The sequence below is a fragment of the Myxocyprinus asiaticus genome, chromosome 7, assembly GCF_019703515.2.
Source record: "Myxocyprinus asiaticus isolate MX2 ecotype Aquarium Trade chromosome 7, UBuf_Myxa_2, whole genome shotgun sequence".
Lineage (NCBI taxonomy): Eukaryota > Metazoa > Chordata > Actinopteri > Cypriniformes > Catostomidae > Myxocyprinus > Myxocyprinus asiaticus.
Genome location: NC_059350.1, coordinates 18,945,761 through 18,973,651, shown reverse-complemented (window position 1 = coordinate 18,973,651; position 27,891 = coordinate 18,945,761). Strand labels below are relative to the sequence as shown.

At 38.8% G+C, this 27,891-nt stretch overlaps 1 protein-coding gene across 1 annotated transcript in view; it reads left to right on the top strand.

The window, feature by feature from the left end:
• LOC127443874 (protein FAM193A-like) overlaps positions 1–27,891 on the top strand; it is a 60,059-nt gene that overhangs the window by 4,414 nt on the left and 27,754 nt on the right. Inside the window, exons 2-3 of the mRNA XM_051702871.1 lie at positions 4,907–4,975; positions 15,875–16,114. Coding sequence (XP_051558831.1) covers positions 4,907–4,975; positions 15,875–16,114 — 309 coding nt within the window. The remainder of the gene's footprint in view (positions 1–4,906; positions 4,976–15,874; positions 16,115–27,891) is intronic.

Sequence of the window (27,891 nt, the reverse complement as noted above, 5' to 3'; positions counted from 1 at the left end):
ATTTGGAATGCCCAATTCCCAATGTGCTCTAAGTCATCATTGTGGCGTAGTGACTCGCTTCAATCCGGGTGGCAGAGGACGAATCTCAGTTGCCTCCGCGTCTGAGACCGTCAATCCATGCCTCTTATCACGTGGCCTGTTGAACGCGTTACCACGGAGACATGACATACCGCGTGTGGAGGCTTCACGCTATTCTCCGCGGCATCCACGCACAGCTCGCCACGCGCACCACCAAGAGCAAGAACCACATTATAGCAACCACAAGGAGGTTACCCCATGTGACTCTACCCACCCTAGCAACCGGGCCAGTTTGGTTGCATAGAATACCTGGCTGGAGTCACTCAGCACACCCTGCCAATTGCTTTTTTTTATCCATTTGACAATCGAGTTTAAAAATGCCATTGGACAGTTGACATGTGGGAGCAACCAATGAACTTTTGACTCAGTTTTAAGACACACCCCCCTCTCCCACATCCCACTCAAAGGAGATGTAAGACGGTCTGTCATTGGACGGCTATTGATAGAAGTTTACATTCTCTTTGAAGCTCGTGCAACAGAAAGGAATGCAAGTTGTATCAGAAGTTAATGGTCACTTGTTGCTGCTGCAGTTAAATGCAGAGCACGGCCCTCCCCAAGCGTGCACAGTACAATTAACAGCATTAGCCGGGAGATAATTTATTTAATATGTAAGCAAAAGGGACATTATAACTCAAATATATCCCTAAGTATCAATATCAAATCAAATAGAGAACTTGTGAATAGGAGTCGAATCGGGAAATCTGTATCAATACCCAGTCCTAGTATTAAATATAATGTACTATTATTAGTAGGAATTTGCAGGTTACATATTTTCAGAATCGACTAGTCAGTGGGTTGCCTGAATGACTAGTCAACTAATTGGTCTTAAGGAAACCCTGAATAACTACACAGGTTTTGGAGTCACCTGACCCCAATCAGATGCGTTTCATTGGTCGCATTTTCATTGGTCGCATTTTCATTGGTCGCATTTTCATTGGTCGCATTTACATAGGTTGCATTTACATAGGTCGCGTTCTTGTGTTCAAAAACAGCAGGCCATGCTTTTCTCATAGCTAAGATCACGCAAAAAATAATACGAGTTAGTGGTGGTGATTTTTATTCACCAAAAAGATTTGTTTAGATTCTTCATTGATTCGTTCATTGACCATTTCTGCAAATGACACATTTGCGCCAGTAGATGGTGCCAAGTGACCATCTTTTACGTTTCAAACAAGAGTCATTCACAACCGGAACAAGTCTTATTACCCCTGATTAAAATTTGCGTGTCCACAGTTCTACTAAGAGACTTAAGCACTGCAGTGTTCCGCACAAATGACATCATAGCATATCTATCATCTTGTTCTCTTGTGTAACTCCTGAGCATGACTTATCAAGTTATGTGAAAAAAGTAAAATAAAGACAATTCTTGCATAAAAGTTTATGAGTTTCTAAAATTTTCATATGTCTTTGTAATGTGAGGTCATCACTCACTTTTATTCATAATTTATCCGGGCCTTTGTTGAATGAGATTGACGAACTGAACGAATGAGATGCAGCTCCTCCTTTCGCTCAGTTGAATAGCAGATCCTCATTCATGAACAAGATGAATGATTCATTAATTTCAATCATTCGTGAACGAGTGTATTGTATTTAAGTAGTGTTTTTCCTAGTCGAATACAGTGGTGGCCAAAAATATTGGCACCCTTGGTAAATATGAGCAAAGAAGGCTGTGAAAAAAAAATCTGCATTGTTTATCTTTTTGATCTTTCATTAAAAAAAAAAGTAATAATTCACAAAAATCTAACCTTAGTTGAAGTAAAACAGTTAAAAGAGGGGAGATATCTCATTATTAAATACATTTCTCCAAAACACATTGGCCACAATTATTGGCACCCCTAGAAATTCTTATGAGTAAATTATATCTGGAGTATATTCCCATTCATATTTTTCATTGTTTAGTGCACCTGGGTGACTTGGTACATGAAATTGTTGAGCCATGTTATAAATATGAGGTAACATACAGGCCAAATTCCCTTAATCATCAATCACAGTGGGTTAGACTAAAGAATATAGTTCTGATGTGCGGCAAAAGGTTGTTGAGCTTCACAAAATTGGAAGTGGCTATAAGAAAATAGCCAAAGCATTGAAAATGCCCATTTCCACCGTCAGGGAAATAATTAACAAGTTCCAATCAACTGGAGATCTTAAGAATCGGCCTGGAAAAGGACGTATCTATATTGTCTCCACGCACAGTGAGGAGGATGGTTCAAGTGGCCAAAGAACCTCCAAGAATCACAGCTGGAGAATTGCAGAAATTAGTTGGGTCATGGGGTCAGAAAGTCTCAAAAAAAATATCAGACATCACCTACTCACCACAAGTTGTTTGGGAGGGTTTCAAGAAAAAAAGCCTCTGCTCTCATCCAACAACAAACTCAAGCATCTTTAGTTTGCCAGACACTACTGGAACTTCAAATGCGACCGGTTTCTATGGTCAGATGAAACAAGAAAAAAGAGCTTTTTGGCAGCAAACACCAGAGATGGGTTTGGCTTACACAGAGATGAAGTACCACCCAATGTCCATGGTTAAATGTTGTGCTGGATATTGTGGGGCTGTTTTTTCTGCCAGAGGTCCTGGACATCTTGTCTGGATACATTGCATCATGGACTCTTTCAAATACCAACAGATAAAAAAATCAAAACCTGGCTGCCTCTGCCAGAAAGCTTACAAAGGGCCCTGGTTCGATGTTCCAGCAGGACAATGATCCAAAACAAAAATGGTTCACTGACCACAAAATCAAGGTTCTGCTGTGGCCATCCCAGTCCCCTGACCTGAACCCCATAGAAAATTTGTGGGGTGAATTGAAGATGAGCGCACCAACATGGACCTCTGAATTTGCAGGATCTGCAGAGGCTCTGTATGGAGGAATGGTCACAGTGTTCTCCAACCTCATTAGGCATTATAAGAGAAGGCTCAGAGCTGTTATCTTGGCAAAGGAATGTTGCAAAAAGTATTGAATAAAAGGGTGCCAATAATTATGGCCAATGTGTTTTGGAGCAAAATATTTATTTAATAATGAGATATTTCCCCTATTTCAGTTGTTTTACTTCAATTAAATGTTAGATTTGTTTGAATGAAAGATCAAAAGGATAAACAATGCAGATTTTTTTTTCCACAGCATTCTTTGCTCATATTTACCAAGTGTGCCAGTATTTTTGGCCACAACTGTATTTAAAGCTGAACGAGTACTTGATTAATCAATTACATGTGCACATCCCTACTACAAATGTACGAGGACACTTAAAAAACCATAACCGTTTTCACCACAAATATTAGGTTTTATTTTATTATATTTTGTCAAATGCCAGGCTTAATTTTAACCAAGACATAGAAAAAGCTAAAGAAAAATGTAAATATCTTAAACTTTGAACCAAAGCACAACATTTTCCATTTTTAATTCATGTCATTTTAACTGTATGGTCTTCAGTCATTTTTACACGTTCATAAATTGTGGATTGTGTTTTGTGCATGCCTATATACTTGTCTTCATGCATTTCACCTCTCTCTCTCCTTGTTGAATGTGATCAGCTCATGCCGAACTGAAGGGATGACATACCTCCTCTCATTCACTCAATCAGCAGATCCTCATTCACAAACAAGATATGCCCAATTAATTTATTTAATTTGCGAACAAGTATACCACACTGTTTCCGCTATATGCATTTTGCAGCGGCGCAACGTTTGAATGTGGCACAGTATTGTCTGTTGCAAAACTCTTTATGGTTTGGTGATGAAACTAGTTTCAAACAAACAACCCACACATTCTAAAAATCACTGACAAACAAAACAGGAGAAAACATAAATTAGAAGGCTTTTCAATCATCACATCACAGTGCTTACAAACATTTACCATGGATTTGCTATAACAACATTAACTGTATTAACTATGGTAGTTGTGGCAGAAAAAGTTTCTAAATGTATTTAGACTGCTATTTTTCATGACAAAAATGCCCTAGTTCTTTATATAGAAACCATAGTTACTATAGCTTGTGGACATGTGCACAACAGCACCACTGCTGAAAACAATCCTAGGGGAAACATTGTACCAGAACATCGTTAGTTCATGAATGACGTCTCATCTCGTTCAGACTCAAATGACTGACTTGACTGGTCCAATAAAGGGGCATAATCGTTCAGTGGATTCGAACCAATGATATGCTCCTTCATAGCCTGCACTTGAGTGCAAATGGCTCATGCTGTAGTCAATCTTTAAAGCATGAAAAGTCACCAAAGCAGCCTCGTGCTTCAAACTAGAGCTCATTTGCTTCGAAAGGGAGAGACGTCAGTGAATGATAAATATGAGTCAGTGCATGGAGGTGAATGAGAATGATTCGTTCGCTCACGAACGGAACATCACTAGTATGAGTCGCAATGCCATAGACATCTTTCTCCATGTTTATGGCTGTATCAGCGGTATTATAAAAGGGGATTAATTTCAAGACTTGACCATTGTGACCCATCCATATTTATTATCAAAAACAAGATCGTCTGAAGTGCTGCATTTCTTGCCTGTCAGTATTTGAAAAAGAATATACAGTAGATATGTCATTGCAACAGGAATATTTAACAGGGACTGTGCTACCAAAGGTTTGGTACTGTCAAGGGTTCATTCTGGGTCAGCCTCTGTTGGTGAACTTATTTAACACTGCTGCATGCTGCTGCAGACCTTACTTCCTTTCGATTTGACAGGTATGACTAGTGAATTTAGTTTGCACTCTTTCTGCTTTGAACTGAAGAGGTAAACATGTGCTATGTAATTACATTAGTGTAATAACTGGGTTATAACCTTGAGACTGGGATGAGTTGATTTATAGCCATCTTTCTCTTCAGGTTCCAGTAAATGGCGCACCACAATTTTCAGAAGGTCCAGTGAATGCTGACTTCTCAGGAGTCCTTCAGGTAACAGGCAAATCTCTCTCTTTGCATCACCTCTACAGTGCTTTGAGCCTCTGACATATTTGCATTTCCTCTGTATGGCAGCACAGCTGTGATTTCCTGAAAGACTGATCCTGTGTAAGTCGAGTCTGTTTTGAAGCGCTATTGTTGCACTCTGTGTCTTGGAGTGTGGTGATCCTATAGCAGACGGCCATTAGTGCATTTTGAGAATATACTAGATCAGGGCCCATATTCACAAAGAATCTTAAGATGAAAAGTAGCTCCTAATGCAGAAATTTAGGAGCAACTCTTAAAAATTAGGGGTGTGCCACTCCTAATTTTAAGACTCGTAAAATGTTCATTTAAGAGTAATTCATGAAGCATTTTAATGCTTAAAGTAGCTCCTAAACCCACGACAGCTTAGAAGTCCTCCTTAGGACTTCTAACTCCTTAAGAGTGACTCACAAACAATCCGAAGCATGGCTGTTGTTGTCAATCCACATTAAAAACAGTATATTAGAATATTATGACTTTGACCATTTAAATAGGTATATCGCCTGGACCACAATTGAGTCGATGTATTTTATTAATATATTATAAATATTATAATGTTGACATTGACCTTTAAAAAGGGTATCGCCTGAATTGCGTGGGTGTTTTTATTACTGTAAACTTAGTTAGAGATACAGTTCTTCTCCCACAAACCGAAACAACCCAATTACACCGGAGATGTTTTGACAGCTCTGCGCTCCCTGGTCACATCACCATAAAACTGTAGCGTGGATGAATTGGGAATTTCTTTTTTTTTATTTTAGTTTTTTTTATCTCCTTTTCTCCCCAATTTGGAATGCCCAATTCCCACTACTTAGTAGGTCCTCGTGGTGGTGTGGTTACTCACCTCAATCTGGGTGGCGGAGGACAAGTCTCAGTTGCCTCCGCTTCTGAGACAGAAAATCTGTGCATCTTATCACGTGGCTCGTTGTGCATGACACCGCATCCACGCACAACTTACCATGCCCCCCATTGAGAGCGAGAACCCCTAATTATGACCATGATGATGTTACCCCATGTGACTCTACCCTCCCTAGCAACAGGGCCAATTTTGGTCGAACTTGCCACTCCAGATGTGGTAGTCAGCGTCAGTACTCGCTGAGCTACGTAGGACCCCTAACTGGGAATTTCTGTCATCCTTTAGCAGAATAATCTATCAAACTATATATGCCCTCTCCAGACCGCACATCGTCCGACAATTCGTAGCATATTTTTTCCTGTTGATATGCGCTTGCTGCAGAGAAAAAAAGGGGTCATTCATGGGGAATCACGGCATTTGCGGGGCTACACGGTGTTTTGATGCTGTTGATGGGATGCACACTTGTTTCATTGCATCAACACAGGGTGAAGAAATCTTCATCAGCTGAAAAGAATATCTATCTATATATGTGTCTGTCTGTCTATCTAGATTCCCACGCATCCTGGAAAACCTGGAATTTTGCAATGCAGTTTTCCAGTCATGGAAAATTAGAAAAATACCTAAATGTCCTGGAAAATAATGATATGTCCTGGAAAATATTTCAGTATAATAGAACGGATTGACTGTGTTGCTAGCAAGGTTTCTGTTACATGTACAAAAACATGGTAATGATCGAGACTCAGAATAGGAGTCAAATACTCAAATTCGTATCGTTTTGTCACTGCCGGTGGCTTCGCATTGTGAAACAACATCAGAGGTTAAGGGCACTTGCACCCTCATAACTGATTACAGCTGCAGCCAATCATGTTCTTGGCTACAGCAGCGCGTGCACAGTGAGAAGAGGTGTCATGATAAATTAAGTCCCCATATGACATCACAGCAATTCCATTGGCTCAGTGGGTACTCTATTCAGTGCCTGATTAAAAATCTTATTGTAACAGGGTTTAAAATGAGCAAGGAGTATGCGGGAACTGGCTGAACAGTCAAAATAATGTTTAATGAAAACTTAAGACACAAACATAAACGCACAAAGCAGCTGCGTGTGGCTCTGTCTCTCTTGAACTGCAGCATCCGGCTTGGCCTTATCTCTCTCCTCGGCTGATTAGCCCAATTGGGGGCCGGCCGTGCGCACTCATGGCCCTGCCCCGCCCTCCTCCTCGTCACACTTAAAAATTTACTTTATTGTATATGCAGTTTTAGGTATGTAAATATGACATTTAATGTCTTTTAAATCATATGGTACACAATAATGATTAAAGATTGTAATAAGATTGTAAAATCAAAGATGTGTCTTTGTTTGTGTTTGTCTGTTAGCCTAGACTTCAATGACATGCTATCACGATAACATGATTTACGGTTTTTGCTCAGGCATTACAAACGGTTACCCCATGGGGACTCGATTTACCGGGTGGACTCATGAAACTTCTCATTCATAAACAAACTGAATGACTAGGTACATGTACCGACCGACTGAATGAGAGGGGCATGTTGTTTGTTTACTTCAGCATCGACATGTGAGTCTACCTTGTGAAAGGGGCGGAAGAGCTATTAATGTGTAAAAGTGACTGATGTTTATACACTGAAGTCTATGAATTGATGTGTCAGCACAACTTCGGCTCCAACTTCACACCAAAGTGTTTTTCACACACATTTTTGTCTCACACAAAGGATGTCTTTGAGAGTACAAAGCTACTGTAAATATTTTAAAACTGTCCAAATTTATGAAGCGATATATATGAAGAGAATTTATGAAGATGTATATTTATGAATTTCTCATAATTTATTTTAATTATTACCTTGTCATTTCAGAGTATCCAGAGACCCCAGTTATTGAACTACAGTAATTACATGCACCAAAAAAAATAAAATCTAAGACCTAAACATAATCAAGTCCTCTTTTTACTTTCTGCAATCAAAGCAATTGCCATTTTTTTTCTCTTCCAAATTATTTCAATGTTTATTGTGCAAGCCTCGCGCTTTCGTGCGTGGCAAGCTCGTAAATTCGCCCCTCAGTGAATCTTTCTGCAACGCTTGTCATGTGGAGGTCAAAGCGCCGCTTGACACTGGTGTTGAGCGGAGCGTTGACCCGTCGACTCAACTCGTGAAATGCGCTTTACAATGACAAAGGACATTATTGAAACTCAAAATTATTATTGTTTGGCTAGATAGGAGTTTGTGCTTAAAACCTATTCACAAAACTGCTAAGAGCAAGTTTTAGTAAAAAAAAGGTGGAGCTGACCTCGTTGCTATGGATGAAATCACGTTTTATTAGCATCGCCCTCAGTGATTGGTAGACAGGGAACTGCAGTTTGTCAGCTAACACAGACTGATAGACTACAATAGATAGACAATGATAGTAAGATAGATAGAAAGAAAGAAAGAAGTTCTCACTCTTCAAGGCACAAATTTCCAGGATGTTTCCAGGATATTTTATGTGCCCAACAACTGTAATATTTAAGCAAAAACACATGCATCCATTTAAATCAAGCTTTTGTTTTGGCACCAGATAAGCAGTTTGGTCCATGGCCTAGTGTGATTTATTAATCCCCGTAAAGCTGTGATTTAATTAAGTAAATACATAGTCTATATGTGCTGCACACTTCAGAGTGCTCTGCTCTCTGTCATCTCACACACACAAGAGCGCGCATGATGATCATGATGAGGTGCTTTTAGTGTGTAAGTGGCCAGTTCTTCACATTCATTTTGAAGCGTGCATCACTTGCAGATTATTTATTTATTCAATTAAATCAGAGACATTTTTATTATAATTATCACACTAGGACATTGTACATTTCAAACATTCATTTTCATCCAAATATGTCTTATTCCATGACAATCTGTATTTTATTGCTAATGTTATTTTTATGACTAGATTCCATGTTTTCCGCATACTACATGTGGTAACCGCGGTATAAGCTGTCTCCGATCGTTGAGTTATTGACAATAAAATTCACATCCCAAAGTATTAAGGCCGAAATACCACGCTACCAACCCAGTGTGAAAGATTGATTTTTTTAAATCAGTGGTCCGACTGTCATCATTGTGTAAAGTTTATAGCTCACAGGGATGCAAATCACTGATCTAAAAACATGTAATTTTTTTAAAGAATATGCTAAAAGCACCAACTTAAGCTATTTTAATGGTTAAAGTATAGAAAATTATCTGCACAATTGTGCAGAACTAGCTGCATAAATAAAGGGTATTTTGGTGTGGCTTGCTTCTGTTTCAAAAATGTGTTCAGTTTCATTCATTGATTAGTTTAGTGACCACTTCTGGAGATAGACAGCAACCATAGCAACGAGGTCAACTCCACCCATTTTTTTTTTTTTTTTTTTTTAAACTAAAACTTGCTCTATATATTGTTGTCTGTCTTAGCTGGAAAATTATGGTTCCCTGTCTACCAATCACTGGGCGATTTAAACGAGTGTGCTAATAAAACTTGACATCATCCTTAGCAATGAGGTCAGCTACACCTCTTTTTACTAAAACTTGCTCTTCATCATTCTAGTTTTGTGAATAGGTTTTAAGCAAAAACTCCTAGCTCAGAACTCTTTGGAGAACTCCTAGTGGTAAGATAAAAATCTTTGTGAATACATGCCCAGGACTCTACAGTACAAGCATTTTACTCACATTTGTGATTGAAATAATTTGGGTGAATCAGTGCAAGTGATTTCTGACTGATCGAACTCTTAAATTTATACTGTATATAATGGCATCAAAATGAAAACTCCTTAATGAATGTAACATTATGCACAAATTACGTTTCACGCTGCAGTTGGGTGCTGTTCATTTCTTTACATTCAAGTCAGTCTTAAAAAAAGTGCAAAGTTTGCCTTTGTGTAAAAAAAGTTACTGCACAAATGCACCATTCAACTAAAAAAGTCCTTGCAGAATCTGTCTTTTGAGTAAGCCCTAATGCAAAATTATGGTAGAGTGCATGAATATTAATTAGGTCATCCAGATGTTTCTTGGTAACCATCTGGTAGTGTCCAGACAAGTAACTAAAATATTCATACGCTAGGGCTGCACAATATATCAAAATATACACAGATGAGCCAAACATGACCACCTGCCTAATATGATGTTGGTCCTCCATGTGCCGCCAGAACAGCGCCGACCCGCCAAGGCATGGACTCTTCAAGACCCCTCAAGGTGTCCTGAGGTATCTGGCACCAAGACATTAGCAGCAGATTCTTCAAGTCCTGTAAGTTGTGAGGTTTAGCCGCCGTGGATTGGACTTGTTGGTCCAGCACATCCCACAGATGCTCAATCAGATTGAGATCTGGCGAATTTAAAGGCCAGGGCAACAACTTGAACTCTTCATGTTCCTCAAACCATTCCCGAACAATGTGTGCAGTGTAGCAGGGCGCATTATCCTGCTGAAAGATGCCACTGCCATTAAGGGGTGTTCCTGTTCTGCAACGATGTTTTAGGTAGGTGGCACGTGTCAAATTGACTTCCACATGAATGCCCGGACCCAGGGTTTCCCAGCAGAACATTGCCCAGAGCATCACACTTCCTCCACCGGCTTGTTGTCTTCCCACAGTGCATCCTGGTGCCATCACTTCCCCAGGTAAATGGCGCACATTTACACGGCTGTCCACGTTATGTAAAAGAAAACGGTACTAATCGGACCTGGCAACCTCCTTCCACTGCTCCATTGTCCAGTTCCGACCCTTGTGTGCCCATTGTAGGCACTTTTGACGGTGGACAGGGGTCATCATGGGCACTCTGACCAGTCTGCGGCTATGCAGCCCCATTTGCAGCAGGGTGCAATGCACATATTCCTCCAGTTACCATCATTAAAATTTTCTGTAGACCTGTGGGATAGCCTTCGATTGCCCTCACGCATCGATGAGCCTTGGGCGCCCAACACCCTGTAGCCAGTTTGTGGTTTGTCCCTCCTCGGACCACTGTAGGTAGGTACTCACCACTGCTGACTGGGTGCACCCCACAAGCCTTGCCATTTCAGAGATGCTCTGACCCAGTTGCCTGGCCATAATAATTTTGCTCTTGTCAAAGTCACTCAGGTCTTTACACCTGCCTTCTCCTGCATTCAGCACATTGACTACAAGAACTGATTGTTCCCTTACCATCTAATCGACCCAGACCTTGACCTTGTTAAGAGATGATCAACGTTATTTGCTTAACCTGTGAGTTGTCATAATGTTTTGGCTAATCAGCGTAAGGCGATGCAGATAGCAGAGAATAGATTGCGCGCGCGATTGTCACTGGTGTGTTTACGTGCAATGTGCAAAGATGCTGATCCCCGAAATAGTCCAGGGCTCGAGATTTTCCCATTGTCATTTCAACATTACATGAGAGAAGACACATTTTAGTAAGTTGTAATTTCTACATGCCCTCAGATGCTACAAGTTGGAGTTAGAGAGTGTTGTGCCCCACTCCGTTTGAATGGGCAGTTACCACAATCTGTTTTTTCTCATACTTTTCTCAATTCTTAAATCAGTTTATTCAGATGGAATTATTTTTAAAGTATGAAGCCTTCATTTTGGCCTTCAGTTACTTGTTTCCCAGCAAGATGTGATGCAGTCATATGCTGACTTACATTTCTGTTGTTGTTCTTGGCAGAAACCTTTAACAGATACCTTTAAAAAATACTTTAACAAAAGGGCAGCTCATCCAAAAGTGAAATTTCTGTCATCATTACTCACCCACATATATGAATTTCTCTCTCCCAAGGAACACTAAAGATTTTAGGCAGATTGTTTGTCACCATTCACATTCACTGAATCTTTAAAACTAACATTATCCCTAACATCTCATTTTGAGTTCCATGGAAGAAAGTCATACAGGTTTGCAACAACATGGGGGCGAGTAAAGATGACAGAATTTCATTTTTGGGTGAACTATGACTTTAAGAGTTCAAGTCAATTCACACCGGTTACATTAAAAATGGCCATTTAGTGTTGACAAATTGCACTGAAAATGTTAACAGAAGAAATCCTGAGAGGAAAACCTTGTTGCTCAGTTATGATGTATATTGAAAACAGATAATATGTATATTAAAGATATATATATATATATATTAGTGCTGTCAGTCGATTAAAATTTTTAATTGTATAATTTTTTGTAGTTAATCACAATTAATCACAGATTTTGTAAGTGCTAAAATTTGACACTATATACATTTATTTTATTGTCAAAATGCATTTATTTCCATTTTAGGAAAGAAAACAAAACAATATGTAACAATATAATGCTTTATTAACATTTTCCAAACAAAGCCTTCCACAAGAAATGCACTAAAATTGCACCAATTCAAGTAACATTAAACGTTTCCCAAAGTCTAAGTGGGAGGTTGACTAATTGAAAGATATAGTTTCCCCATAGGTTGCAAATTTATTGCCATGGGCATTTAATCCCTTAAATATCTCATCCTCCACAATATTAATCTGCCAGTAGACTGTTACTCTCCACTTTGTTACAGCAATCGTGAAGCCACTGTTCATGATTCGTGTCAGAGCGTCAACGCCAGTGGCAAGCTTTGAACTTACCATGAAGAGCGCTTCTAGACAAAAACGTCTCATTCTGCGTTTTGGTGATAGTTAAGACTTGATTGCTTTTGTGGTAATTAAAATGTGCCTTACAAGTCCCATCTGGGCTTGTTTTGTACATAATATAGCAGTAAGAGCTCCTTTCTCCATCATTTTATCACTGACAGGGAAGCACTGTCAGAGATTCTTTTATTTACTGAAATAACAACCTCCGTGGCTCTATCATAGGAGAGTATCACAACATTACTGCCCATAGAATGTCAATGGGACCGCCGCATCTCAGTGGCTTGCGGGTACCCCTTCAGTCCTTTCCAAAACCCCCATCCTGCAGAAACATGGCTGCAGGAAGGAAAACTTTCCTGACTTTCCCTTTCAAAGCACAACCCCTTCTCATCAGAGCTCTGAAGGTGCAGATTGCTGACACCCAACCCCCAAGGTGAAAATAATACATTTGATTGGTCAGATTTTCTGTCACTGCTAATACAAATTAATTACAAAACCTTTCAAAATCTCCTTTGAAAGGGGACGCAGTAACATAGAACTACAGCATGATAATGAGCAGTTTTGATTTGCTGCCGCAGACCGCTTGCACTCCAAAGATATTTATGGTCTACATATCTATAATAAAATGTTTTCTCCTATTCTGATGGTTAGTGTGAACATTAACTAAAGCTCCTGACCCGTTTCTGAATGATTTTATGCATTGCACTGCTACCACACAATTGGCTGATTAGATAATAATTGCATGAATAAGTAGGTATACAGGTGTACCTAATCAAGTGCTCTGTGTGTATAAAAAGAAATATAATATATTTTCAGGTTATGTATTTTATTAATATTCTAGAATTAATATTATTATTTATATATATTATTACATACTTTGTTAAAATTGACTGATTCACATGGCAGAGAATATACCTGTATACCTCAGATGGAGCTCTAGTCTAGAGACATGGAGTTGAGATTAACAGATGTTGAGGCATTTCTCTTCAACCTGCAGTAGTAATTTTTGCTATTTCTACCTTTCTTGTCAAAGGTACTGTATTATGAGGGATCACCACAATGTCACGAGGCAAAACTAGATTGTGCCAACGTCGCGTGCTTGCGATGTAGACAACCTTGTTGATTATAAATGAGAGCGATAGTTTTATTGCATCACTTTCTTACAGAGACACGGTATAACGCCTTTTTTCATGTCGAATTAACAGGTTTATGAAGGTTGATACATCTGTAACATCTTAAGTTCAGTAAATATTCACTTCCTCACTGCGCACTCTCACATTAAACTCAACAAGCCAAGTGTACAGTAAACTGCTGCATGAGGGAGAGGGAGAGAGGGACGCCGTATTTATAGAGCTGATTTACTCCTGCAGATTTTGGAATTATAGTTTGATTCAAAGACAAGATGTTTGATTTATCTAAATGTATTGTTTACTAATTGTCAGCTGCATGTTAAAGTGATTAAAATTGTGCAGGAATTCCCTCAATTCCGTGCAAAATTTCAGGCCCTTGGATATACCAAAGGATGGGTTTCAATAATGGATTGTCCTGTGGAATCAATCCTCAGTCTTAAGTTCAGCAACGACTGACAAGAAGCCCTGTAAACTAATACAGAAATTGAATGTCTATGGCAAGCCCTTCTGTACACCATTTTTCAAAATAAAAGTCCCACATCGAATGAACTAATTTTGAAATTAATACAAACATGAATTACAGTGTAAAAATACAATATTTTACTACACAGATTCTTTTAGGATATTCCACATTATGGTGAAATTAGCTTCATTTTCATATAATTTTTACATAAAAATACAAATAATTGAAGATTAATTTTAATATCTGCTCTATAGCTAATGGTAAAACTGTACATATAATATGCAGTCTATATGCAATTTGGAACAAAAGACAACTACATTGATATGAAAAAGTATTTGCCCCCTTCCTGATTTCTTCTATTTTTTTATTTTTCATTTAAATTGTTTTAAATCTTCAAACAAGATATAACATAAAACTAAGGCAAACTGAGTAAACACAAAATACTGCGACCAAACGCTTCCAATAACTGGAGATCAGTCTTTCACAACACTGTGGTGGAATTTTGGCCCACTCTTCTTTGCAGAACTGCTTTAGTTCAGCCACATTGGAGGGTTTTCGAGCATGAACTGCTCATTTAAGGTCCTGCCACAGCATCTCAATTGGGTTCAAGTCAGGACTTTGACTAGGCCACTCAAAAACTTTAATTTAGCTTCTTTTTAGCCATTCAGAGGTGGACTTACTCCTATGCTTTGGATCATTATCTTGCTGCATAATCCAGTTGCGCTTGAGCTTCAACTCACAGACTGATGACCGGACGTTCGCCTTTTTAGATTTTCTGGTAGAGAGCAGAATTCATGTTTCCCTCAATTATTGCAAGTCACCCTGGCCCTGAAGCAGCAAAGCATCCCCACACCATCACACTACCACCATCGTGCTTGACCATAGGTATGATGTTCTTTTTGTGGAATTCTGTGTTCGATTTATGCCAGATGTAACGGGACCCCTGTCTTCCAAACAGTTCCACTTTCGACTCATCAGTCAACAAATCATTCTCCCAAAAGGTTTGAGGATCATCAAAATGTGTTTTGGCAAAATTCAGATGAGCCTTAATGTTCTTCTGGGTTAGCAGTGGTTTTTGCCTCACCACTCTTCCATGGATGCCATTTTTGGCCAGTGTCTTTCTGATAGTGGAGTCATGAACAGTGACCTTTATTGATGCGATAGAGGCCTGCAGTTCCTTGGATGTTGTCCTTGGCTTTTTTGTGACTTCCTGGATGAGTCATCGCTGTGCTCTTGGAGGAATTTTGGAAGGTCAGCCACTTCTGGGAAGGTTCACTACTGTGCCAAGTTTTCTCCATTTGGAGATAATGGCTCTCATTGTGGTTCTTTGGAGTCCCAGAGCCTTTGAAATAGCTTTGTAACTCTTCCCAGACTGATGTCCAGCTGAACCCCATTATGAATGCAGTTTCATAGATTTGGGGATTTAGTAACCAAGGGGGCAAATCATTTTTCACACAGGCCCAGTTGGTATTGGATGACTTTTTTGCTTCAATACATAACATTATCATTTAAAAACTGTATGTTATGTTTACACAGATTGCCTTTGTTTTATGTACATTTTTGAAACAATTTAGTATGAAATAAACATAAAAACAGAAGAAATCAGGATGGGGGCAAATTCTTTTTCACACTAGTTTTGTGATCTCTGCGAAAGATGGTGCTTTTTTATTCCAATAAACTTCAGTTTATTTGGACAGTGGATGATTATCAAATTAATAAATATCAATGAGCAAAGCCTTTATCTTAGCATGATTTGTGTATTATAACAGTATACAGTATACTCCAATAAAAAGTGCCAATTACAAAGGTTGCTGATCCTTTTCTCTATTTCTCATTCCTCAGACCCCGTTCACTTTCGGGGTAAACCAGAGGGCCCCCTACACCACAAGTGACCGTTGCCTTCTATGTCGTAGCGAACGCAAGGACACCATCTTCCAAGATGTGGGAGGATCCATTCAGAATGGCACTGCCCAGTCGCCCAAATCTCCCAGTGCCCTGCAACTGCCTCTGTATGTCTGCTCTGACTGCAAACGCACAGTGGAGAAGGACGACCGCCCACCCCCCCTCGACCAGTCTCTGTTGGTACGTCCCTTTTGCCTTCAACACTTGCGTGTCTCTCCTGTGCCTTTAGTCATTAAAAAAAATTATTAGACAAATAATGACTCTGGATTACAGTAATGATGTCATTAAGCATTATGCTTTTGTTATAACAAAATATAAGTTTAGATATCTGTGGGTAATGTTTTTTGCCAGTTGTAGCAGTTACAGCACTGCGGCGTTTGCTCTGCACCTGTGATGAAGACAGCTGTGTAATACCACTAACATCCCATGTTAGATTTAGTTTTTTAATTAGGCCTAGTGGTTTCATTTTCACAGGGTTTGTACATCCATGGAAATGCTGCAAAGTCATGGAATTTAGAAAATTGTGCCTTGAAATGTCATGTAAAACAATGTTTTGGAAAAGTCATGGAATTTTTAAACAAACTATTTTCAGCAATAGAAGTTTCAGGGCTCGTACGGGTGCTGGAAATCCTTGAAAATGCTTGAATATTAATGTGGTGTTTTCAAGGTTTGAAAAGTGCTTGGATTTTGGATAAAGTGCTTGAAATTGTAATTGCATTGCTTTCATAATAATTTGCTATCTGACTGAATAGTTTGCTTTTTTAAAATAAAATAAGTCGGAGAGGGCCTAATTGCTTTTGCCTTTCGCATAAAATAAGGACGACACCGCTTGAGCCTCGCTTGCCACTCTTGAGTCTGCGTGTGTGGCTATAGTGTGATCTGCCAGTCTTTTTTTGATGTGTGGCCTCTGATGGAACAGAGTGGAAGATGACAACATGCCGGGAGGTTGCCGCTTCAATGAGCGTTGGCTTGAAAACGAAAAATACAAGTCATGGTTGAAACGAGGACCAAATCCTCGAGTAGCCTCCTGTAAAGTCTGCAAAAAAGGATGTGCAGCTTTTCAACATGGAGAGTCTGCGCTTTCGAGCCATGTAAAAGGTAAGCCGTAGGGAATTTTTGATTAGGCTAACGTTTCACATTACGTTTAAGCTAGCTGGCAAATTCGCAGGCTAAATTATAGTCTATTTTCGGGAGGGATGTAAAATGTAACTAACCCAATTTTTTGCCAGACAGTCAATGAAGAGAGTAAATGTCATTATTTGAATGTTGATGAACTGAATTTAATGAAGCAAATTAGCAAGTTAACCTGGTGCCAAAAAACTCGCGAAGTTAACATTAACTCCATGCATCAACACTAGTAATCGCGCATGATGTAAATCATTTTGTAATTTGCAGTCGCTGTTCTGCTTTCATGCTTCCGTGAGTTCATGCACAGAGAGTTTGTGCCTGTTTCATCTGATTCCTGCTCCAGTATAGCTGTCTGTAACTGCAGTCCATGATTCGTTTCCATATCAAAATCCAGACCTTTAACTGTTATAGATGCAAAAAGCTGACTCTAGATCAGTGTCTGCGGACATTTTCCTTCATGACATCACTGGATGCGTCTAAGCACAGAGAACATATGATTTGATGATGATGATGTGATTATATATTTAAAAACATTTTGTAGATAAACTAAGATGGTGTCATTCATATGCACATTCATTCACAAAGTGATGAGTTGACTGTAAAGTGATTATTAGTATATTTAAAATGCAACCTCTTATTGTATACAGTAAAATGATATGTGGTCAGGGCTGCGTTTTCCAAAAAGCTGTCGATCGTAAAAATTATGAAGCAGACTTCTCAAAAGTGTTGTAACTTAATAAGCTCTTGAAAATTGGCGGAGATCTACAAACACTCTGAAGCAATCGTGGATTGTCAAGTGCATCTTAAGGAGGCAGACTCGTGAAGGACACCAGCTGGACTACCGCAAAATTACACCTAAACTTTACAGTTAGGATGCTTACACTTTATGTAGCTTGGCTGTAATGAAAGAATACTTTATATTCTATTAAATTATGTTTAATGTATTATTTAGTTATTAATTAGTATTACATAAAGTATATTTAAAAATTAAAAATAATCTAAAATTCGAAGCAGTAAATAATATTAAATAAATGATGATATAAACTGAATTAATACAGAAATAAATGACACTACTCATATGTAGTTGGTACAGGCAAGGGTTGGCATGATTGTTGAAGACAACTGTAAAAAATAAAATTCACAGGGAATTACACCTGATTTAATGTGATGAAGTACGTATATGTATGTAAATATGTAATTTAACACAGCTGTAAGATGCTGGAAAAGCTTGAAAATACACCTTGAAAATGCTTGAAAAGTGCTTGAATTTGACTTTGGAAAAGGTATAAGAACCCTGAAGTTTGCAAAGAATTCCTCAAGTTTGGCTCGATCATGCAACGTGAATAAGCGCTACTCAGAGGCCCCACGGGGCAGTACGCAAAATGTGTTGTTGCGTAAACATAGTTTGTGAATAGGCATTGCACCATGTGATGGCGCATTTTGCACTTCATTAACGCTAGAGAAGTTTGCTCATTATTGCTCAAGTGCAAATGGTTATAATTAAAGGAATTAGTACATTTCATATTTACATTACTGTTTGAATATATTAATGCTAAAACTGTTTGTATATAATAACTCACCAAGTTAATTAAGCTTATGGTGATTTACTTGTGAATCTGAGCAGTGTTAATTGTCCACTTCTTGATGAGCAATTATTAAAAGTCTCAATATAACCTACACTTCTGTTATTTCCTGCAAATAAATGCTCTAAATGACAATATTTTTATTTGGGAGAAATGTTGTCAGTACTTTATAGAGTAAAACAAAATTTTTACTCAAACACATACCTATAAATAGTAAATCCAGAGAAACTGATAATTTTGCAGGGTCTCTTTCATTTTTCCATGGCTGTATATAAATACTGAAACGCTCTTAGCTGTTTGTGTGTGGCACTAAAATACGGGACAAACTGCGTTCCAAATGGATTTAACACTGAATGTAATTATTTTCCCATTAAAGAGCACCTGTTATGGTTTTTCAAATATTACCTTTAATGTAGTGTGTTTTATAGCTGTTTTTGAATGTAATAAGTCTGCAAAGTTTCAAAAAACAAAGTCCACGCAAATGGAGTTATTGACTCCCAAAAGAAAGAACCGATTCTGAACACCTGAAATGAGTCGTTAGTAATTACAGATTTACTTCCTGTACTAACCTACATAATTTGGTAACAAAAAACCCCCCTCTGGTCTTCATTGGCTGCTCGTGAACAGCTTTGACCCGCCCTAAAACACTACACTAAGCGGTAGACCAATCACAACAGACTGGGACATCTGACCAATCAGAGCAGAGTAGGCTCTCTGAAAGGAGGAGTTTAGAATGAATCCTTTAGAACGGATCATTGAACGAGTCGTTTTTGACACTGGGAAAAAAAGGTAATGCTGCAATTTAAATTAAGCAAATTTAAGTGTTTTTTTTTTTTTACCTTGTATGAGACCTTTAAAACAAATTTAGGCACATTTAAAAACCATAATAGGTGCTCTTTAAGACTAGACGATTCCATATTATATGGATATTATACGTTGGTAACTTTATTAGACGCATAGATACAGGTTTAAAGAATGTTGATGCGCGTCTGATTCACTGTTTTTAGAGCGCTTCTCACAGAGTATGCACATGAAAAATTTCTCTCTCTTCTGTGTCAGTTGCCCAAAAACAGTTTTCAAGAATTGTGTCCATATGTGAGCGCTGTAAATGTAAATTAATTCACTTTAAATGCAGCGGTTAACATTTTACTTTACATGCATAGCCTATATTCCGGTATATTTTTATATCAATAACTTTATAAAAGCTGTTTATTCTACAAGGAGAGGGTCCGCACATGGGGGCTGCCATTTTAGAATCATATGACTAGCCGAATACTACTCGCTTAATCTTAGTAACCTTCCTGTTATTTGACACTTTGAACCATTGATTAAATTAATCATGGCTGACTGTGAATACTAAATTTCTACAATGGCATCTGAAACTGAAAACTATTGGTTTTAAATGATGCTGCATCCAAGTCGTTAGGTGTCAATGTAAGTCCAAGATGACACAAAGACAAAAGTGACTGAGTGCACCTTTAAATTCTCTGCATTAATTTAAACCATGTAGGCGTTTAAAAGGTAAATTGTTCTAAATAGTGAGCACAAAATAGGGCTTTGCTAAACTGACAGTGTGACATCCAAAAGATGAGGGGAAGATTTATTAATCTTTGGTAATGCTAGGTAATAAACATACAATTGTTCATTGTTAATACATTTTAGTTCATAGTGCATTAACTAATGTTAACATATACAACTTTTGGATTTAAAAAATGTATTATTATATATTGAAATTAACGTTAACCAAGATTAATAAATGCTGTAAAAGTATTTAGTTCATGTTTAGTCTCGCGTAGCCAGACCTATGACTACGGCAGAACCCCTTTGACTGTGAAGCATGTGCTCCTGATCTGCCCTATTTTTAATGTCATGAGACAATGCTTTTTATCTGGAAAAACCTTGAAAGACTTGTTTTGTAAGATGTGCCCAGGAAAGCTCTTGGAATTTTTATCAAAAGTGCAACTTAAGGATCTTTTATAGAATTGATTTACTGTACTGGATTGAATAGTCTTCTTTTTTTCTATGTATTGTTTTTGCAAGGTGTGTTGTATTTATGAATTGATGGAATGCCACCTGTATTTGCCATGGAATAGCCATTGTAGCTGATATGGCAATAAACACCAAACAAACAACCTATGACTACAGCATAGGTCTGGGCTCTATAGCAGCTTCAGTTGGTCAAGAACCACCCATTTAGACAGGAAAAAACATTTAACTGACATGTTAAGCAACCAATCACAGTAGTTTTTTTTTTTTTTTTTCGTTATTACTAGGTGCTTAGGGACGGGGTTATCGGAGATATATCTTACCATAATAAAAGACCGACATGGAGGAAAAAATAATTTATACACTCACTGAACACTTTATTAGGAACACTATGGTCCTAAGAAAGTGCCAGATGTGGTCTTCTGTTGTTGTAGCCCATTCGCCTCAAGGTTCGACGTGTTGTGCATTCTGAGATGCTATTCTGCTCACAACAATTGTACAGAGTGATTATCTGAGTTACCGTAGCCTTTCTGTCAGCTTGATCAAGTCTGGCCATTCTGCGTTGACTCCTTTCATCAACAAGGCGTTTCCGTCTGCAGAACTGCCACTCACTGGATGTTTTTGTTTTATTTTGTTTTGTTTTTTGGCACCATTCTGAGTACACTCTAGAGCAGGGGTCAGGAACCTATGGCTTGTGAGCCACAAGTGGCTCGCCGGGTGTCTCACCATTCACCAACACATGATCGTTTAAAACTTTCTAGAGATAATTTTCCAAAAGAAAGTGTGGGTGCGATTGCAAAGCTTGAAGTCAATGACACTGTTTTGATTTCCTTTCTTCCGAATTTGTCGTACAGCCTGCTCCTGGTGAACAAGGTTTGAAATGAACACCTGCCAAATGCAGATTTTTCATGCAGAGTATTTTGCTGATGTACCAGCCACTGTGGAAGGTGACCTGTAAGAATTCTCGGAGTGATATATTACAAAAAATTAGACACAAAGACACGTGTTTGATGAAACGTGATTATATTTTGAAGAACAGACGAAAGAAAAGCTGCCAATGCGCATCTGATTTTATATGTGCACAGTGAGCTCCGCTGTTCACGAGTGCAATGAGAGCGCTTCTACAAGACACGCACATGCATTGAGTTCTGGGCCTCGTTTCCCAATAACTATTGATTTTAGCTGGTAAGAGCATTTTCTACAAGCGATTTTATGAACATTGGTTATTTTTTATGTGCACCCAGGGTGTGATATAGCACCCGCCACCCGTAAAATGCGACGAGGCTCAATTCAGTTCGCTAGCTCCTCCTCCAAATGTAATTTTCCTCATCTACCCGCAACAGGCGGGTGACCTGTAAGACGTCTCGGAGTGACACATGACAAGAAATTCTGTTAGTCAAAAAGACGCGCTTGAAGAAACACACTTTATTATATTTTTAAGACAAAAAAAAAAGCCGTCAGTGCTCGTGTCTGATTTGCTGTTTGTTCAGAGGTGTGCAATGGGACCCTGTCTCATGGAACAAGCGCATGTAAATAGTTATCACTCATTTTTCTCTGTTTCATTCGACTGAAAACTGTTTGCAAGAATAATGTAGTCTATGAGAATGCAGCAAATTATCTAGGTACTGTGAGTTTCGCTTTATTTCCACAGAGCAGTTTGCTCTTTCGCATTGTGAACGCAACTCTGCAGGTTCAGTAAAATATACAGGTATTTTTGTATTAATGAAACAAAGACGAAAGTGATCAAATCAAAGTAATACAGTACACCTTGAACCTAAAATTTTGTTCTAATTTCTTTTCTTTAGGCAGCATAAACTGTATTACCAAAACGCAATACAAACACATTCGGTAAGAACACACATTTGGCAGCATTTTTTGGGAACACAAGGGAATTTATTAGGCTTATTTATTGTAATTATCTTTACATTTGTAATTGTCTTTATGGCAAATTGGGCCGTTGGAGATGGTAAATGTTTGGATTTGGGGAGGTGGTTATATATAAGATTTTTTTTAATCACTTCATTATTTTAATTGCTTTTTTCATTTCGTTTAAAGTGCAATTTGAATATAGAAACTTCTCTTAAGTTTTTCGTGTTTTAAAAATTAATTTAATTTTTAAAGCAAAATCAATAAAGCAAAAATATTCACCGACCTTGGGGGTTGACCATATAATCGGATATTGCGATATTTTAAATGAGATTATCATTAAAATATTTTTTACATATCGCCCAGCCCAAAAGGGAAGTTACATTTTTCATGAACAATTGTAAAATGAAGTAATTTTATGGAGACCCACACAAACACGTACTCAATTCCATATTGCAACATGTTACCTATTAATTTTTGCATATTTGTTTGTTTTTGAGTAGTCTATGGGCAATATAAACATTTTATTGAAAAACGTTGTTTTTGAAAATAGTAACTTATTCGTTTGTGGTAAAAATTGGCTCCTTAGTGAAAAAAGGTTCCCAACCCCTGCTCTAGAGACTGTTGTGCCTGACAATCCCAGGAGATCAGCAGTTACAGAAATACTCAAACCAGCCCATCTGGCACAACAATCATGCCACAGTCGAAATTACTGAGAATTTATTTTTTTCCCCATTCTGATGGTTGATGTGAACATTAACTGAATCTCCTGACCCATATCTGCATGATTTTATGCATTGCACTGCTGCCACACGATTGGCTTATTAGATAATCTCATTAATAAATAGGTGTTCCAAATAAAGTGCTCAGTGAGTGTTTAATGGCTTGGGCTGAGTATCGCCAGCCACCTTACAATACGATATGTATTGTGATACACGTCACTAGGGCTGCATATGATTATTTTGATAATTGATTAATCTTCGATCATTTCTTTGATTAATCAAATCAAAAAATAAATTTTATTTCCTGTATGTTATTAAAACAATATTTTTTTTAAAAACAGACATGATAGGGCCTGGGTAGCTCAGCGAGTATTGATGCTAACTACCACCCCTGGAGTCGCAAGTTCGAATCCAGGGCATGCTGAGTGACTCCAGCCAGGTCTCTTAAGCAACCAATTTGGCCCGGTAGCTAGGGAGGTCAGAGTCACATGGGGTAACCTCCTCGTGGTCGATATAATATGTGGTTCTCTGTGGGGCGCGTGGTCAGTTGTGCGTGGATGCTGTGGAGAATAGCGTGGGCCTCCACGCGCTACGTCTCCGCGGTAACGCACTCAACAAGCCACGTGATAAGATTGATGTTCTCAGATGTGGAGGCAACTGAGATTCGTCCTCCGCCACACGGATTGAGGCGAGTCACTACGCCGTGCTCCTTGTATTACATACAGAAACAATCTAAAACACTTTAAACTGCACACTTTGACCTCTGAGACATCAGGATGAAAGCTGCACAATTGATTACATTGAAACTGAAAGCAAGGTATGATGTTGCACAAGTTTAATCAAAGGGATTGCGCTCCCTTTCTCCATTGCGATCGGTTTGATTGACGTGGATGCGCACGCTCACTTGCTCAGTGAAGTTTAACGGAGACTTGCATGTGGTAAAAACAGCGGAAATACATGCCTGATTTTGAATTCATAGTATGCATACATTATAAAACAGAAAATAGCAGTAAAATGTAAGACATGTACTGGAGAGAAACAACTCTTAAGGGCATCAAATAGCACAATCACTCTGTCAACACACCTGACGCAGCTAATAGATTCGTTGTCGATGATTTCCATTATCGATAATAATCGATTTTATCGATTAGTTGTTGCAGCCCTACATGTCACGATTCAATATTTCGCGATACATCATGATATCATGGTTCGTTACACTTAAATTAATTTGGGTATAGTTCAGTTATAATACCCATTTTGCTTGCATACCATATGAAAGAAATTCTCTTTCAGCTAATGCTATTATTCATTATACAGGGGACCATCTAACTTGTTCAATTACAGACATATCAATTTGACAGTTTATTTTATCATTAGTTTTTCATCATTTTGGAGACATTTTAGCTTTTTTTTTTTAAATGTAGCCATGTGGGGGCCTGGGTAGCTCAGTGGTAAAAGACGCTGTCTACCACCCCTGGAGTTTGCTATTTCGAATCCCAGGGCGTGCTGAGTGACTCCTGCCAGGTCTCCTAAGCAACCAAATTGGCCCGGTTGCTAGGGAGGATAGGGTCACATGGGGTAATTTCCTTGTGGCCGCTATAATGTGGTTCGTTCACGGTGGGGCACGTGGTGAGTTGAGTGTGGTTGCTGCGGTGGATGGCGTGAAGCCTCCACATGCACTATGTCTCCGTGGCAACGCACTCAACAAGCCATTTGATAAGATGCGTGGGTTGGCGGTCTCAGACGCGGAGGCAGCTGGGATTCGTCCTCCGCCACCCGGATTGAGGCGAATCACTACGCAACCACGAGGACTTAAAAGTGCATTGGGAATTGGGCATTCCAAATTGGGTGAAAAAAAAGAAAGAAATGTAGCCATATATTCAATAAATATGGTGTATTGAAATTGCTTATATTGCATATATACAGTGTATTGTTACATGTTTGTTTTTTACATGCCTAATTTGTACTATTTACAAGTATTTTCTTAGATATGTACAGTGCATCCGGAAAGTATTCACAGCGCTTCACTTTTTCCACATTTTGTTATGTTACAGCCTTATTCCAAAATTGATGAAATTCATTATTTTTCTCAAAATTCTACAAACAATACCCCATAATGACAACGTGAAAAAGTTTGTTTGAAATCTTTGCAAATTTATTAAAAATAAAAAACGAACAAATCACATGTACATAAGTATTCACAGCCTTTGCCATGACACTCAAAATTGAGCTCAGGTGCATCCTGTTTCCACTGATCATCCTTGAGATGTTTCTACAACTTGATTGGAATCCACCTGTGGTAAATTCAGTTGATTGGACATGATTTGGAAAGGCACACACCTGTCTATATAAGATCCCACAGTTAACAGTGCATGTCAGAGCACAAACCAAGCCATGAAGTCCAAGGAATTGTCTGTAGACCTCCGAGACAGGATTGTATTGAGGCACAGATCTGGAGAAGGGTACAGAAAAATTTCTGCAGCATTGAAGGTCCCAGTGAGCACAGTGGCCTCCATCCGTAAATGGAAGAAGTTTGGAACCACCAGGACTCTTCCTAGAGCTGGCCGCCTGGCCAAACTGTGCGATCGAGTGAGAAGGGCCTAAGTCAGGGAGGTGACCAAGAACCTGATAGTTACTCTGACAGAGCTCCAACGTTTCTCTGTGGAGAGAGGAGAACCAACCAGAAGAACAACCATCTCTGCAGCACTCCACCAATCAGGCCTATATGGTAGAGTGGCCAGACAGAAGCCACTCCTCAGTAAAAGGCACATGACAGCCCGCCTGGAGTTTGCCAAAAGGCACCCGAAGGACTCTCAGACCATGAGAAACAAAGATTGAACTCTTTGGCCTGAATGGCAAGCGTCATGCCTGGAGGAAACCAGGCACCGCTCATCACCTGGCCAATACCATCCCTACAGTGAAGCATGGTGGTGGCAGCATCATGCTGTGGGGATGTTTTTCAGCGGCAGGAACTGGGAGACCAGTCAGGATCAAGGGAATGATGAATGCAGCAATGTATAGAGACATCCTTGATGAAAACCTGCTCCAGAGCGCTCTAGACCTCAGACTGGGGCGAAGGTTCATCTTCCAACAGGACAACGACCCTAAGCACACAACCAAGATAACAAAGGAGTGGCTCCGGGACAACTCTGTGAATGTCCTTGAGTGGCCCAGCCAGAGCCCAGACTTGAACCCGACTGAACATCTCTGGAGAGATCTGAAAATGGCTGTGCACCGACGCTCCCCATTCAGCCTGATGGAGCTTGAGAAGTCCTGCAAAGAAGAATGGGAGAAACTGCCCAAAAATAGGTGTGCCAAGCTTGTAGCATCATACTCAAAAAGACGAGGCTGTAATTGGTGCCAAAGGTGCTTCAACAAAGTATTGAGCAAAGGCTGTGAATACTTCTGTACAAGTGATTTTTTTTTTTTTTTTTTTTTTTTTTAATAAATTTGCAAAGATTTCAAACAAACTTCTTTCACGTTGTCATTATGGGGTATTGTTTGTTAAATTTTGAGGAAAATAATGAATTTAATCCATTTTGGAATAAGGCTGTAACATAACAAAATGTGGAAAAAGTGAAGCGCTGTGAATACTTTCCGGATGCACTGTAGAACAAGTGCTAAAATTATATAGTCTCTTTAAGACCTGTGGCAGGGACTTTGACAGTAGTGTTTTAGTCGAATGGCTTCTTTACAGCATCCATGCTATGTGTGATTAGAATTAAATGTTTCCTTTGTTTTTTGTTTTTGTTTTTATAAATAACTGACTATAGAGAACAGAAAGGATATTAAAAGAGACATTATTAATCAACAAACAGTTTGCTTGGATCTGGTCTTTGTACTCACATTACACAGAAAGTGTCAACTTCTACTCTCAGCATGCAGTGAAAAGATCTCTGTGATGAACTTCTATGCAACTACAACACTCAAACACTTGTGAGTGAAATCTAAAAAATTACCAGGCAGTGGCTAATCACAAACAATTTTTCTTATTGTTGGGGATTGCAGCTAGAAGGAAAGAGCGATCTTGGCATTTTAAGGATAGACATTGGGATTGTACAAATAAAGATTAAGTAGATAATCAATATTTTTGTCCAGCCCTAGAGCCAAACGTGTGAGAGAGGTCCAGCATGTCCATGAGAGAAACCATGAATCCTGCAGGATCAGTTTGTCTCTTTCGTGTCATGGAAGCATATCTGACTGCACTGAAAATATCACAATATATCACGATACATGGATCTAAGTATCGATACAATATCGTGAGAAAAAGTATCGCAATGTATCGATATTTGATTGCATTGTCACAGCCCTACATTAATAATGATGCACAAGTCTCAGAGTGATTGCACAGAAAACACTCAGGAGAATAGCAGAAAATCTGTAGAGAGCCTAAGAACAGCACAGAAAACCTCACTGCAGAGAATTTCACAGACATAAGTAAACAAAGCAGAAAATACTGCTCTGCTCACGGATATCCGTTTCACTTTCTGCTACATGCCTCAAATGAAACTCTGAAAAATATCTTTTAAAGATTTGATGTCACTAACCTGAAAACTTGGTCAAATTCTGTGATTATTTTGTCTTCAAAAGTGCTCATTCTATCAGCGTGGACTGATAGTGTGTCCTGTGTGTCTACTTGCGGAAGTTCAAGCCAGTCAGATTTGTGCTGAGT